General features: G+C 47.3%; 1 protein-coding gene across 3 annotated transcripts in view; it reads left to right on the top strand.

The window, feature by feature from the left end:
• Vgll4 (vestigial like family member 4) overlaps nt 1-15,970 on the top strand; it is a 114,564-nt gene that overhangs the window by 44,299 nt on the left and 54,295 nt on the right. Inside the window, exon 1 of one of the 3 annotated variants that reach the window (XM_055604317.1) lies at nt 7,555-8,072. The exons of the other annotated variants lie outside the window; for them this stretch is intronic. Coding sequence (XP_055460292.1) covers nt 7,991-8,072 — 82 coding nt within the window. The 5' untranslated portion in view covers nt 7,555-7,990. Of the gene's footprint in view, nt 1-7,554; nt 8,073-15,970 lie in introns of those variants that run through there. 3 annotated transcript variants of the gene reach the window in all.

The raw sequence follows: 15,970 nt of genomic DNA, 5'->3' as shown, positions 1-15,970 counted from the left end.
CTTTGTGGATTTTCAACAGCACCCCAGGCTTCATCCAGCACGTGCCGGTGGCACCCCCAGTTAATAACAAGACAGGGACAAGAGGGGATCTGTCAAATTGACAGACATGTTTTTCAATTTGGAGGTGGGAGAATGACTGAGGGAGGCTGCCTCTGAAGTGCTGTCTACACCATGAAGCTCGAAGGCCATCGGGTGGTTAAAGGACGGTGGGTCTCATATCAGCACCGGCAGTAAGCTTAGCCCTCCATGTGCTGCTGTCTGGGATGTTAGCTTGACCCAGGCTGCTGGGAAATGTTTCTTCCCATCTTCTGCTGCAGAAGTTAATTCTGGCCAGCTTTGCAGGATACCTGTGGATGATTAGGATTTGTTACAGTGTGAACATCGGAGTAGTGCTTCTCCAGTGAATGGTCCTTGAATAGGATTCCATGACTCCTAAGTCACTTGTCTTCCTAGTTAGGAGACATCATCATCATCGCTACTATTGCTGTGATGAAACGCCATGACCAAAGCAACTTGGGGAGAAAAGGGTTTATTTCAGCTTTCACTTCCAGGTAACAGTCCATCACTGAGGGAAGTCAAGACAGGAACCTAGAGACAGGAGCTGATACAGAGGCCATGGAGGGGTGCTGCTTCCTGGCTTCCTTCCCGTGGCTTGTTTAGCCTGCTTTCTTACAGAATCCAGAACCACCAGCCCAGGGATGACTCCACCCCAACGGGCTGGGCCCTCCCACATCAGTCTTTTAAAAAATGCTCTACAGGCTTGTCTATGGCGTTTTCTTATTTGGGGTTCTCCCTTTTTAGATGACTTTGGCCTGTGTCAAGATGATTTAAAATTAGCCAAGACACTTGTGGAAACAGAAATGACAGTAATCATTTTCTGTCGCTCACATTGCTGGGCATGGAAAGCAGCAGCTGAAAGACTGCTTCACTAGAGACCTCTGTGGCAATGGTAATTTATCCCCTTCTCACAGTGCTGATCCATTATGGTGATGGTGGGCTGGTGGTCCTCCTGGATCAGAGAGTCACATGTGCTAGGATTAGGCATTGGCTCCAGCACACTTGGCCTTTTCTAATAATTTTAAACACCAGGAGGCGGGAGAGATGGCTCAGTGGTGACTTTGATTCCCAGCACCCACACGATGTCTGAAAACTTTTAAAACTCTAGTTCTGGTGGGTTGGCGCCCTCTTTTGACCTCGATGGGCACTGCATGCACATGGAGCACAGACATACATGCAGGTTAAAATACCCATACATGTAAAATAAAAAATAAGCCAAAGGGGCTGGAGAGATGATTCAGCGGTTAAGAGAACTGGTTGTTCTTCTAGAGGTCCTAAGTTCAATTCCCAGCAACCCCAGGGTGGCTCACTACCACCCGTAATGGAATCTGATTCCCTCTTCTTGTGTACATGAAAACAGAGAACTCATAAATTAGTAAATATTTAAAAATTAAAGTTAAAAGAAGAAGAGGAGCCGCTATTCTGAATGTGTACTCTTTATGTTTACTTGATTCTTGAGTTCATCTTAAAGCCCGCGTCTTGTTAGTCATGTGACACCAATAGAATTGGTTCTTTGTAGTATTTTTGTGACACTTAATAAAGGTGAAGCTATTTGGTAAGAGGCATTTTCTGTGACTTGCCCAAGTAAAAACAAGGGACTTTTGTGTCTGAATTGCCTGTGTGATTTAAAATCGGCCCCTAGGGGGAGATGTTGTATTGAAGTTTTACATCTTGTTTGAGGCACTGTTTCACTTTGTTTTCCAAATTACAAGAATGTGCATTAAACCCCTCAACAAAGCACGAAGTGGCCCTGTGTTATCTTAAGGAAGTTGAGTGTATTCGAACTTAGAACTGGTATCATTTTTGCAGGGAACAAAATTTAAGACACAAGTTAACGATATACTTTGTGAAAATTTTTGATAAAATACATTTTTAAAAGTGTCAGTTTGAGCAATTTCACATTGCAGAAATAGCATGACATTTTAGGGTCTTTCCTTGGAAGAAAGTGTGGGAGAAGGAACTTAATAGATAATTCACAGTTACCTTTTTGGTACTTGGGACCACTTGAAATTTGATTCCACCCCTTCCTCCATGGCTCAGGTAAAGGTGCTCCTGCCAAACTGGAGTTCAGTTTCCAGAGGCCACAGAAAAGTGGAAGGAGAGAGCGTGAGTTGCCATCTGACACCCCCAAGTCCTACATCCCTGCCAGACAGGTACAGAGAGACACACAGTAATAAGAAATTTGATTCTTTCCCCTCCCTTTGGGTAACAGGTGTGCACCTGTTAAATACTCCAACTCACTTAGTAGGCCATCATCAACTTGTCTGAAGACCTACTGTGTGCTGATTGGACTTTATTCCTAGTTTGGTAGGGGAGCACTATTTAAAAGTCCTGAGTCTTGCATTAGAGCTAAGTACAGGATTGATCTCAAGTATAGTGGCCTGGACAGTTTAGTCCTCTCTTGGTCATGGTTCCCACCAGGTAGCTTTGTATCCTGAAGAAGCCAGTTTCAAGTTTTTTCCTTTATCATCAATGCAAGGATGTTGTTGTGGTTTGGTTTGGTTTGGTTTGTTTTTTTGAGACAGGATTTGTATGTGTAGCCCTGGCTATCCTGGAACTCGCTCTGTAGACCAGGCTGTCCTCAGATTCAGAGCTCCACCCGCCTCTGCCTCTGAGTGCTGGAATTAAAGGTGTGTGCCGCAACCCCCCCACCCCCCCCCCCCCCCCCCCCCCGGCACAAGGTTTTAACTTAAAACGCTTTGTAGCGCTGTGGCTGTGGGTGACTTGGTTGAGGCTCTGGTTTCATCCTGGGCACCACAGAAACCAACCGGTACCCCTACCCCATGGTTTCCTTCACACAAGGGCACTGTGATGAGACAGGACAAGGGTGACAGTGCCCTGGCCAGTGCAGTGTCTCAGAGGGTTGCTCATAGTCTGCTGAGGAGCGCTTCTCTACACGGTGGATGTGGGCATTCTGGAGAAGCCCGGAAGCTGGAATTCTCACACATGCAAGTGTTCTGCTGAGGCCGAGCTCATTTTCTTCATTTGCTAAAGTCTTTTTTGTTTGTTTGTTTGTTTGTTGTTCACATATCAGGTTAGGCTGATTTTAATTGCATAAATGGTGAGGGGAAACCACCTTTAGACAGAAACCGTTGTCTAAATGTCTAGCCACATAAAATTTCAGAGAGAGCAGTTTGAGGGTTAGGGAGCTGATAGCTCAGGACGGTTGTGTCTGTTCCCAGAGGCTTCACAGACATTCTCGTCAGACTCCGTTCTGACCTCTCAAGTAGAGACAGTTGGGTCTAATGAGTATCTGGAAAATGCTATCAGACCCCTGGCTTTTCCTAGGCATCCCGTTCGTTTGGCTGATGTAGTGTAACTCATCAGTTCAGCCTTTGGGCAGGTAGAGCAATTTAGTGGTTAGCCTGGGCTTGCTTCTGTGGCGATTGCACCATCTCTGGTCCACCAGGAGGCTGAGCCGTAACCAATATTTGTAGAGCACCTATTGTGTGTTGTGGTGAGATTCATACTGACAGCAGCTGCAGCTTGGTTTTCATCTTTTCCACAAGTTGTCTACTTTGGTCCTCTGATACCAACTGATACTAGTATGTGACACAGTCAGGGAATAGCAAGAACACACACACACACATGCACGCATGCGCACACACACCCCCGCATAGACATTTATGTCTGCAGTTCTGAATGTTTAGAGTTCCCTGACAACTTTGCCGTTTAAGACAGATCTTCAATCTTGGTCTCTTGAAGGGCTAATTAAATGCATAGAATTTTCACTGCCTTTCATTACTAAACTTAAAAAATACTGCAGTTGGGTTGGCATCAGCGATGCTGAGGCAGGAGGATCATGAGTTCAAGCCAGCCTTGCCTATAAAGTGAGACCCTGTCTTAAAACAAAAACAAAACCAGCACCACCAGTAAGAGAAATAAGGGCTGAAGAGAGGCACAGGGGTTAATAACACGCATGGTTCTTACAGAGGATCCGAGTTCAGTTCCCAGCTCCCACCCTGGGCAACTCCTAACTGTCTAACTCCAGCCCCAGGGGACCCAACAACCTCCTCTGCCCCTGTACTCCCACACACAGCCCCACAGTCTAATGGGTACACATAATTAAAAATAAATCTTAAAAAGTGACATATGTGGTCTCCCCAGGGAATATTGCCTTGCCTTTTAGCTTTAAAATGGAGACCTTTCTCCCTCACCTTCACTACTGCGTAAGGAAAACACTCCTTATGCATGGGTTGATGAGAATTGTGGAGACACATGTGAAAGCGTTTCAAGCTGAGCATGGCTGATCAGGCACAGTGATGTGTGCTTTTCATTCCTGCCCTTGGGGGGCAGAGGCAGGTGGATCTCTGTGGGTGTGAGGTTAGCCTGGTCTACATAGTGAGTTCCAGGACAGCCAGGGCCTAAACGTACACACAGAATTTGGTAACTATGTTTCAGTTTAGTTCCCCCCTCCCAGTTGTTCTGGGCCGCAGCTTAGCAGGTGCTGGGGCGGCTGTGTGTTCTTTCGGATGGTGAGGTAACCCCATCAACACCCGCAGCTCCAGCTTTGATTCGATTTCAAATTCTGGAGCCTCCCATAGCAGCCGTGGAGCCAAAGGTGGGAACTGGTGTGTGAGCCCTTGCTGAGCGCCTGTGAAGACCAGGGTTGGATCCTCAGAAAAAGATGGGTGTGAGGAGCACACGCTGCTGGGCTGCTGGGGAAGCTGAGGCCGGAGGATGGTGCTGCCTCCACCACCGTTGAGAACCAGACCAGACAGCCCCTCCTCCTGCTGCTGCGTTTCATGTGGGTGGGCTTGAGAATGGGTGTGTTAGGCTTTGTGTGCTTCAGTGCCGAGGAGCTGATCTGAACGACAGAACCAGCTGGGTAGGAGGCAGGTGGTGCTCATGGAAGAGGGAGAGGCTCCCCTTCAGGAGATGCTCTAAAGTTTATTTATTACCTCTTTGTGTAGGTGTGTGTGTATGCGCGTGTGTGTATGATGCATGTGTGGAGGTCAAGAAGACAACTTTTAGGAGTCAGCTCTCTCTGTCCCCCATGGGTTCCAGGAATCGAACTCAGGTGGCCAGGCCTGCGTGGCACATGCTCACTCCCTGAGCCGTCATGCTGGCCCAGGGGTGTGTTATGTTTTTACATTATAGTGTGTGTATGAGTGTGTGATAGCGTACATGTATATGCAGGCGCACGTGTGTATGTATGTGTGGAGGCATGTCCACGTGTGCTTTCTGCTTTGCTAAAACCCTGCAGACTGACTCAAGTGAGGGAAGGAAGGGTAGATCTGTTTACAGCCCAGCCCGTGATCAGGGAACCTGAGGCAGGAGCTGAAGCAGAGGCCATGGAGGACCGTTCGTACTGGCTTGCTCCTCATGACTTGCTTAGCCTGCCACCTCTGCATCTTCCTCCTCCTCCTTCCCCCCTCTTCCCTCTCTCCCCCTTCTCCTATTTCTGAGGCAGGGTCTGACTATTTGCTCTGGCTGTCATGGAACTCACTATGTCGACTGGGCTAGCCTTGAACTCATAGCAGTCCCGTTGCCTCTACACCACCACCATGCCTGGCTTCAGCCTGCTGCCTTATACAACCTAGGAGGCCCTGCTCCTAGGAGACCTCATCCCCTAGGAGTGGGAATGCTGACAGTGGGCTGGGCCCTTCCACATCAATCATTAATCAAAAAACCGCCCCCCACCCCGACTTGCCTGGAGGCCAGTTTGATGGAGGCCATTCCTAGGTTGAGGCTCCAGCGTCTTCCTAGGTGACTCTGGGTCATGTAATGTTCACCAATACCAACCAGCACAAGATGACGTCAGGTATTTTCTGTGCCTCTTTGCCTTTGCAGTGATCCTGAAGCTCAGGCCTGCTGGGCAGTAAGCTTAGTGACTTAGTGACCCTCCCCCCTCACCCCCCCCACCCCCCCCCCTCACCCCCCCCCACCCCCCGTAATCTCTCTCCTTGGTCCCCAAGCCTGGGATTATAGCACGTGAATTGTACCTGGCTTTTCATGTGAGTCCTGAAGTTTGTGGAGCAGATGCATCACTGGCAGAGCAATCTTCCCAGCCTGTCCTCAAAATAAAATAGTAATAATAACAAACACATTTATTTATTATTTATTTATTTAACATTTGTGAGTGTGTGCATGCCATGGTGCATATAAAGGTCAGAGGTCAGCCTTTGGGGGAGTTAGTGCTTTCCTGGGATTGAGCTTGGTGTCTCCTTCTACAGACTGCTGCATTTAACATGGAGCCCTGGAAAAGCGGCTGCTAAGTGTTTTGTGCATATCCCTCTATCTGAATTGTTTCAATCATGTGCTTAAATTAAAAAAAAAAAAATCTTCATCTTAAAATAAGTGAATGCAATGAAGTCTTTTTTTGGAAGTGTGATGGTAGCTGGGCTAGGCCTTGAGTTGAGACTTGTGGCAATCCCTCTGCCTCAGTCGCTGATGGGCTTGTATCACACTGCCAGGCTGCAAAAGAGTCACTTAAGGCAGGTTCTTTTTCTTTCTCAGAACTTGGAACATTTTGAAACTTTCCATGATTAGTCACAACCTCCCAGATGGCTTTGGAAAGCAATTGGACTCAAAATAATTATTTTACCGGGCTGGAGAGATGGCTCAGAGCACTGGCTGTTCTTCCAGAGGTCCTGATTTCAGTTCCCAGCAACCACTTGGTGGCTCATAACCATCTATAATGAGATCTGGTGCCCTCTTCTGGCGTTCAGGCACACATGCAAACAGAACATTGTATACACGATAAATACATCTTTAAAATTTTATTTTATGTATATGGATGTTCTGCCATCATGTTATAGCTGTGAACCGTATGCATGCAGTGCCCATGGAGGCCAGAAGAGGGCATCAGGTTTCCTTGAATTGGAGCTACAGGTGAGAGCTGGGTACTGAACTCGGTACCCTGCAAAAGCAGTGAGTGCTCTTAGCCACCTAGCCACCTAGTTAGTTCGTGTGTACTCGCGCCTCAGTTTTTTCTTCTGTGGAAAGCTTTGTCTCTGGTGCCCTGTCCATCTGTGCTGCTACACGGCTTAGGAAGGAAGTTACGAGTAACATTGACTTTGAAAGTGTAAACACTCACTGTGTCCCTGGACGCAATAAAAACCGCGGTCTTACAAAGAAACCTTGTACCTAGCCAGAGCACGCCCCGATGGAAACCCTGGGTTCCCAGCCCCTGGAAGAAGTCACCGAAAGTTAAAGTCCTTGCAGTTTGCTTCCACGGCAGATTTTTTTTTTTTTTTTTTAACTTTGTGCTTAGCCTGTTCCCTCCCCACTCCCCACCCCCAAACAAACACCCAAAAACTTTCTGGGTTTTCTTCCTTGGCTTCTGGCGGCCCTTGGCAACTGTGAGGAAAAACTCCTCACCCCCTTTGCCTCACTGTCCCCTCCTCTTTCTGCTTCCTGCTAACTCTGCTTGCGCCCAGAGCCCTGAGCCTGTGCCGAGGCTCCAGTGAGCATGCTCCGGGCCCCCTCCCCCCCTCCCCCAGCAGAGGAAGCTGGTTTACATACGAGTCATACCAAGCATAGCCAGCATGTCAGTGCAGTCAGCTTGCAGCGGGCTGTGAGGGAGAGTGCCTTTGTCCTAAGAAATGTGCTTTGTGTTTTTCTTTTCTACTGCTTTCTTTTTAAACCCCCAAGACAGGCTTTTGAAGACTTATGAAATGATTTTTTAAAGCCAAATAGAGGACACAATCAGACAACTGCCTTCCAATAAGCCCTTGACGGGTTTTGTTTGAGTCTGGTTTGTGTGTGTGTGTGTGTGTGTGTGTGTGTGTGTGTGTGTGATTTTTTTTTTTTTAAGAAAAAAAAAAACCCACCTTTTTATATATTCTTTGTTGTGATCTTGTGAGGCTGGGCCTCTATCTTCCTGAAGTTTTAGGAGAGCCTGGAGCTACTCAGCTAAGACTGAATTTTGAAACTTTCTTTTTGGGGGTGAAAGCAAAGAACTGCTTTTCTTTGCCAGCCGGACAGATAAATGCTGTTTATGAAGATGGACCTGTTGAACTACCAGTACTTGGACAAGATGAACAACAACATCGGCGTGTTGTGCTACGAAGGTAGATGTTCTAGAATGTACCTCTCTTTTGCATTTGGAACAGCCACTCCTCCTTTGGAGGGGGCCCCTGGCGGGCTCCTAAAGCTTTTCTTGTCTTTCTTGGGATGGTTGAATGGCCGGGAGAGAGGGTTGTAGACCTTTTTCAGGACAGTTTGCCTGGCAGGAGGGGGCCACCAGCGGAGGGCTGGAAGGGACACATTGTTAAAAGTTTGCCCGCAGTGTTCTAGGAAGAGCTGACGAGGTTGTTACATTTTAAGTTATTCTTCCTTTTGGTTTTGCTGGCATTTTATGTATGGCGAGGAGCTTGGAGAAACAAGGAAAAGTTAAACGTGGGTGTTAGAGCGGAGGGGAGGGGCTTTGAGACTATTTTTAAACATATCATGGTGTACAGTACTCTGTGTGTGCTCCTGCTCTGGGTTTGGTGTGGTGGAGGAACAACAACAAAAAGCTACAATAAGTTTTTGTTTTCTGGGCCATTGTCTCAGCCTTCGAAGGTTTCTTCTTCTTCTTCTTGTGTGGAGTTTGTGGGGCTGGCAGGGCCTGGTGTCAGGGAGCCCAGGCCGGCTCTTTGTCTGTGGGGCCCCATTTCCTGTACAGAGAGCTGACAGTGGAGACAGGCTCCCTCCAGGCCCAGGGCAATTACACAACAAGCAGCTAGAAGGCTGAAGAAGGTGGAAAATGCCCCCACCCCTGGGTTCCCCTTGCCCGTCGCCTCCCCTTCCCCTGGGCACTCCCTGCAGTAGTTTAAGCTGCTCTGGAGTGGGGAAGAAGAAGAGAAAACTTCAATTCCATCTTTTGGAATTTTACCTACGTGGGATCTGAGGCGAGAGTAATGGGGTTGAGCTGGGGTACTGGACAGGCAGGGAGAGAGCTGCTGTTGTCGGGGAGTCTCTCCTGGGAAAAGCAAGTAGGAATCAGGGCACATCTTCCTGTGGGCAGGGGGCTGTGTGTCTCCTCCCATCTGAGCTGAGTGGGTTGTTTGCTCTTTTGGGAACAGGACTTCAGAGGGGGAGCGAAGCCATTGTGTTCATGTAAAAGTTGCAGCTCTGTTTCTGGGTCTGTTGAAAACACAGCCCTTTCTTTTCCAAGCTTTTTAGAAAATTAACTCTACAGGGAAAACCTCACATTTAAAAAGGTTTTGTTGTGGTTTTGCATTTTAAAAATAGGATATCACTTTACTTTGACAAGTTTCTTCTACATGTAAAGGGCTTCTAAAACCCCTAATCTCAAAGGCAGGATTCTCCGGAAATCACTTCTGGTATTCATGCGTTGCCTTAAAAAAAAAAAAAAAATCCACACCCTATCACCAACAAAAGTTGAAAATTTAATACGATTTCTTTGTCAACAAGTAATCTGATATTTAAAAACCAAAACAGAGTGCCTGGCTGGCCCGGGTGAGGGACACAGAGACTGTTGGGGCAGTGGTTTGTTCCTTGTGTCCTGGGAAGAAGTTCGGCAGCTCCCCCAGGTGGGAGTGCGGTTCTGTGGAAAGTGCAAACGCCAGCAGTCAGCTGTCTTGTTTCCTTCACTGTTTGGAGGAGCAGACTTGGATTCTGGGAGGGGAGTGGGTGTGTGGGATCATAAGGCTATCGTCTGTTTAGTTTAAACATCTGCTCCTGTTTTCCTTATTATGAAAGGTAATATTATTCTAACACCAGAATAAATACACAGGAAATGAAGAAAAGCGAAGCAAAACCGGAGTGGCGCTCGGAGCCAGTTGTTTACGTCCTCCCGTTTCCTTACTGTAAACACCACACACATCTGGCCTCAACTGCCAGGGCCTCGTGGAACCACGGGTATAAGTCATACATGGGATTCTCTCCTGTAAAAAGTCAGAACACAGCTAAGCCTCGTGGTGCACGCCTTTAATTCCAGCACTGAGGAGGCAGAGGCAGGTGGATCTCTGTGGGTTCGAGGCCAGCCTGATCTACAAAGTGAGTTCCAGGACAGCCAGGGCTATGTAGAGACACCCTGTCTCAAACAAATAGACAAACAAACCAAAATAAAAGTTGGTACAGTTTAAATGACAAACACTTCTGAACATACTGTGGAACATGAGTGTATGGGGGTAGATGGCATTGGATTTCATCCGGGGCACCGGCCATCCTCCTGCCTGTTAGCAGGAGACAGACTCAGTGTTTGCTCTTCCGGCGTTTGAAGTGAAGGTGCAGGCGGGGAGCTTTGATTGTCCAGGTTGGCTCTTCCACAGCCTCCGTTGTGTCAGGTAAACTGTGTCCTCCCCATCTTCCTTCTCTCAGGACCTCCCACTGAGGTGGCCCAGCCACTCACCATGCTGTGTACAAGGACTCCTGGATCTTACTCTTGTGTCCACCCTGGGTTGCCCTTCCCTCCTTGAGGTCTTGGGCCGGAACCCACATTATTTTCTGCTAAATCTACCTTCTCCCCTAGCCCCCCCCCCCCATAGCCCAAACCTGTTCTAAATGGCTGAGGCCGCTCCCTGCATGCTAACCCCATCCCTAGCCCACCCTCATAGTCGCCTCCAAGGAGGATTGAAAGGCCAATAAGGAAAACAAATAGCCCAATGCGTGTTCTGGGGAGCCTGAGGTGGTGAAACAGAAAATCTGTCAAACTTTTGAGAACCAGTTTCTGCGCTAATGACAAGGGACTCAGTAGACTTGCTTGTGTTCGTGAATAGGCCCAGGAGCCTCATGGCCTCCTATCACCATGCCCAACAGTTAACCACTCCATCTTTCCTCGATCATCGGATTGATCCCATTGTACCTACAGGAAGTTCACTTTTGCCTCTGTCTCCATAAAAAAAGGCATAGGCCAACCCCAGCCAGCCCTCTCTTATCTTTTCCCGTTGAACTGCTGAGCGTACCCCACTGGATGGTCAAAAGCCTCATGAAGTCAGGGCTCCTCCTTTGGTGACTGGCACAAAACCCATGGCATGGCTCAGGGCCCTTGGGGGCTCCAGGAAGTGGTTTATGGTGAAGCTAAACTTGCAACAACAGGGGAAAAAAAGGTCTGCAGGCCTTACTCTGGGCTGGGGGCCACTGTTGTATAATGTTGTCTTTAATTGTTAGCTGTTGTGCTTTCTCTAATTAACTTGTTACCACAGAGACAACCAGGGCCTCAGACATCATCTCATACCTACTGCCTTATTTTAGCCAAGGAGATTTGAGGCCCAGGGTGTCTCTCTGTTCAGGTGGATTTGGGGTTTGTTGCAGGACTGAGCTGAGGCTGCAGGCCAGGGAATCTTACCCTTCTCCGGCCTCTTCTTCCCATACTGCCTTTCCAGAGTTACTGTCTGTCTCATCTCTGCTCACATCCTCAGGACTGTGCACGCTGGAGGGCAGGACGGGTCACACCCCAGCTTGCAGTGCACTGTCCTGATGCCAGCCGGTCCCGCTTCCAAAACTGCTTCATGTCCAAGGAAGAGTTGTGATGCTGGCCGTAGGTGACCAGCTTTCTGGAACTTTCTCTCCCTGCCACTATTTAGTGTGGGGTGGGGTTGAAGGAGGAGGAGAAGGCCCTGGCTAGAGGCCAGATCCCTAAGAGTGAGTCCTCCAGGAAGCAGAGGAGAGTGGGATGTTTCAAGATGGCTGAAAGCCATATTTACATAATTACTCAGTTCTGAAAACTTAGGTCCTAATAAATGCTCATGGTTAGCCGTGGCTATAAACTGCTGTTAGTGATTCTTCAATTATGGGTTAAGAGCCATTAGTGTGTAATTTGGTAGAAGTCGTCTCTCCTTTTAATTTAATAGTGTGATTTGTCTTGGGAGAAAGTAAGGATAAATTGCGTATTGTGATAGGCTCAAAGCTTCAGAGAAGGGCGCGGATAGTTCCTCGGGGGTTAGAACTGTTGGCTGTTTTAGAACATAATTACCACTTGTTTCACCGCAGGCTACATTCGGATCCATTTTCCTGGACCGGAAGGGAACGTACACACTCGGGCTGCCCAGCAGTGAGGCCCCACAAGTCTGGGCATGGTTCTTTTGTTTCTTGCCAGTCTACCAGCAACAGGTTGATGGAGGCCTGGCTTCATTGTTCTTTGTCTGAGGAGCTCAGAGGAATTGGAGCCTCCAACGCTGTTGGGTGCAAAGGCCACAGGAGCCAGGCTACAAGTCCCAGATCAAGTGGTCCTGATCCGGATGTATTCTATGTGGTGCTACTGCAACCATTTTACAGAAGCAGTTTTACATCCTTTCAATTTTAGCATGTTACAGGTGTGTGTGTGTGTGTGTGTGTGTGTTGTGTGTGTGTTGACAAAGAGAGAGAGTGGGAGGGGCTTGACAGGAGCCCAGGTGAGTGTGAACACTTCTGTCCTTGTTTCTCCTAATTACAGCCTGTGTCCGGAAGGTGTGACTAGAGCCGCCTTTCTTCCAGCTTCACGCCCATAATTCTCAATCTCCTTCTGGAAAGATTGTTTGTCTTGGCTTGTTATCTCTGGGAGCCAGCTTTTGGCTTGTTAGAAGTCAGCCTCAGAAGGCAGTACTGCATCCTCCCTCTCTCCCTCTGCCTAAGGTGTTCCTAAGGTGTCTGGGTTCACTACTGTGAAACAAGTTTCTTTTCTTTTTTCTTTTCTTTTTTTAAATCATGCGGTATAGAGGTAAAGAAATCTCTGGGCCAGGAAGATTGCTCAGTGGGTAAAGGTCATTACAGCCAAGCTCAGTGACGACCTGATTTCAATCCCTGGGACCCATGTGGTAAGAGAAGAGAACTGAAAGTTCCCAAAAGTTGTCCTCTAACTCCATGCTGAGTCCTCGGTGCTCCGGCCACTCCCCCTCCGAATAAAAGTAAAAGAAGGAGGTAGAGAGAAGCCCCCGTGGTGTGCTCAGAGCATCTCAGCACAGCCGATTCTGCCTCACCGCCAGGGCGCTGCAGAAAACGGTTCTGTCATGAAGAAATCAGATCCAGATTTAGCCCTTCGCTTGTATACAAACATATTAAAAAAAATAGTCTTCTCGGGGATCGTTCCTGGCTGTCTGTATCTGCTCCATCTCTATGTGTTTAATGTTTATTTAATGACAGTTTATGTTTAGTGCTATTGTGTATTTAGCTCATGGTAATTATTTTTCAGCCTTGCTCAGCAGTGCGAGCCTGTTGTGTGAAGCAGGCCTCCTCCCTTTTTTATTTGAAAAAGCAGTCACGAGTTAGTTGTGCTCCTGCAAAAACAAACATTCCCCCCCCTCCTCCAATGGGTACTTTATTTAAAAAATGGTTTCTCTTCTATTTGCACCATACTCCCCTGTGGAAGGCTACGTGCTCTCCAAGCTTATTTTCATTATTCGTTTTTTGAAGACTAAGTTTTCTAATATGCATGGGTGTGTGCACCGCGCACACATGAGGATTGTGCCCGAGGAGACCAATCTCTATTGATTCCTAGGAGCTGGGGTTACAGGCAATTGTGAGTGTCCCATGTTTGGTGGTAAACAAAATCCTCCCCCCTGTCAGAGCATCGAGTATGCTTAAGCTTATTAACCAACTTTGAGCTTCACAGGTTTTGTTTTTTTTTTTTGCTTGTTTTATTTTTTGTATGATATGGCCAGGTGTGTGTGATGTGGGTGTGTGGGGTGTGCCCGTATGTGGGCACGCACCATGCATATGGGTGGCAGTCAGAGGACAACTCTGTTGGAGTCCGTTTTCCTCCTTCCACCTTCCTGTGGGTTCCAGGGGCTTGCGAGGCAATTGCCCTTCTTGCCGAGCCGTCTGCCCACCCGTGTTCTAGAAGTTCTGAGAACTCTTTCTGCTGGTTTGCTTTCCTGTGCTGACTTTTTTCAACATTGAAAGTCTTATTCATTTTAGTGTGTGTGTGTGGTGGGGTGTCAGTGGAGGCCAAAAGAGGTCATTGGTCTCTTGGAGCTGGTTTAAAGATCGTTCTGGCTGCCTGAGGTGTGTGCTGGGATGCAAACTGAGGTCCTGGAAATGTAGCAAGCATTACTTTTTTAAAAAATACAATTATTCCTTATTAATTAATAATTTCATACATGCATACAATGCAATTGATACTATCCTCCTTTCATTAACTCTTTCCAGACACAAATCCATTCTTCCCCCTCCTCCCAACTTCATGTTCTTCTTTTTCCCTCCTTTTAGTTAACCCACCGAATCCACTTTGTGCTGGTCATAAACTCCCAGGTGTGGGGCCGTTCCCTGGAGCATTGTGGCCAACCTACCAGATATAGACCCTTAAAGCTGATTCTCTTCTAGAATCCACAATTGTTAATGGATTCTTACCTAGGGGGTAGGGCTTGGATCAGTTAAGGGGTGTTCTATGTTGACCTCAAACTCATGATAGGTGCTAGAGATAGGAGAAGACTAACCAAATTCATTTTTACTGTATTACCTTGTAGCTTTCACGAGTGCTGGGCCAGGAGGGAATAGCTTGTTTGTTTGTTTGCTTTGTTTTGGTTTAATTGTGGGCTATGTAAAGCCTCAAAGTGGCTTTTCTGGTTCATTTGTTACTAAACAATGACAAACAGTTTGAGGATTGCTTGATGGAACATCAGCATTTGAAAGCACGCTTAACTGCTGAGCCGTCTCATCTGCCACTATGTCAACCTTAGAATTATGTGGATTATTTTGACTTCGTACCTCATGTAGAATATCTTTCGATATTAACAGTGTGAATCACTGCTAGCTGAAAGAATATTTATTCACGCAAGATAAAAGTAGAAAATCCAGCTGGGTGGTGGTGGCACACACCTTAGTCCCAGCTTTTAGGAGGCAGAGGCAGGTGGATCTCTTGAATTCAAGGTCAGCCTGGTGAACAGAATGAGCTCTAAGATAGCCAGGGCTACATAGAGAAACTCTGTCTTGAAAAACAAAACAAAACAGTAGAAAATCTATTTTATTTACTTATTTATTTTTGACAGACTATGTAGCTCTGGCTGACCTGGAACCCATTATGTAAATGAGGCTGGCCTCAAACTCACAGAGATCCACCTGCCTCTCTACCTCTGGAGTAGAGTGCTGGGATTAAAGGACTACATACATCACCATACCTGGGCTATAAATGGATTTTTTAAAATATTTTGTTTTTAATTATGTATGTGTATGTTTGTCTATGGGTGTGCGTATAGCGCTTGGGGAAGTCCAGAAGAGATAGTTCAATGAAATAGCAGTTGTGGGTACTGGGAACTGATGGGTCCTTTCCCCCAGAGCAGGCAGTGCTCTTACCTGCCGAGCCATCTGTCCAGCCCTAGCAAATGAACTTTGTTTTGTCTTGTTCTGCTGTTCTAGCTCCATGTAATCGGAATTATTCTGTGTGCCGGCTTTTGGGGGTTGTGGGCTAGCTGGGGGTGGAACCCAGGGGCCTCACACATGCACAGCACATGCTCTAAACGCTGAGCTCTTGTGTCTTAATGAAATCTTGTGAAGCAGTTGAGTGGTGCAGAAGTGTTGCCGTCTTTCCCGTGGGCAGCCAGGCTGCAGCAGAGAAGGCCGCCTCAGCTCTGGGGTGGATACTGCCTTCCTGTTCATTCACTAGTTGCTAAACAGCTCCTGATGCTCCAGTTGGAACTCTTCCCCAGCTAGTATTACATTCACACTCCCCATCACCCTTTCAAGCCCTGCTCCTCCCTATTCTGATGGAAAGATGTATGTCCAGAAGGTCTTGTATCATTTTGGAGAGTGCAATGGGGTGGCGCTTGTGGTAATGCCTGACTAAATTGGGACCTGAGTGAGGAGACTGATTCTGGATCAACAGGCAGGTGACTGTAGAAACAGCCTCCTGGGGGCCAAGGAGACACAGCACTTAGACAGAGGCAGTATCCAAACAGTACTCAGCTTTGTGGGCGCAGGAAGAGGGCACTGATTTCAACAGTAGCCCTGACTTATTCAGGGTTCTTTACAGGAACAGAACTTATTGAATCTATTTATCTATCTATCTATCTATCTATCTATCTATCTATCTATCTATCTATCTATCTAT

This window comes from Psammomys obesus, unplaced genomic scaffold, assembly GCF_907164565.1.
Source record: "Psammomys obesus unplaced genomic scaffold, mPsaObe1.curated_primary_1811, whole genome shotgun sequence".
Lineage (NCBI taxonomy): Eukaryota > Metazoa > Chordata > Mammalia > Rodentia > Muridae > Psammomys > Psammomys obesus.
The sequence above is the reverse complement of the archived record's forward strand: the minus strand, read 5'-3'. Positions and strand labels throughout refer to the sequence as shown.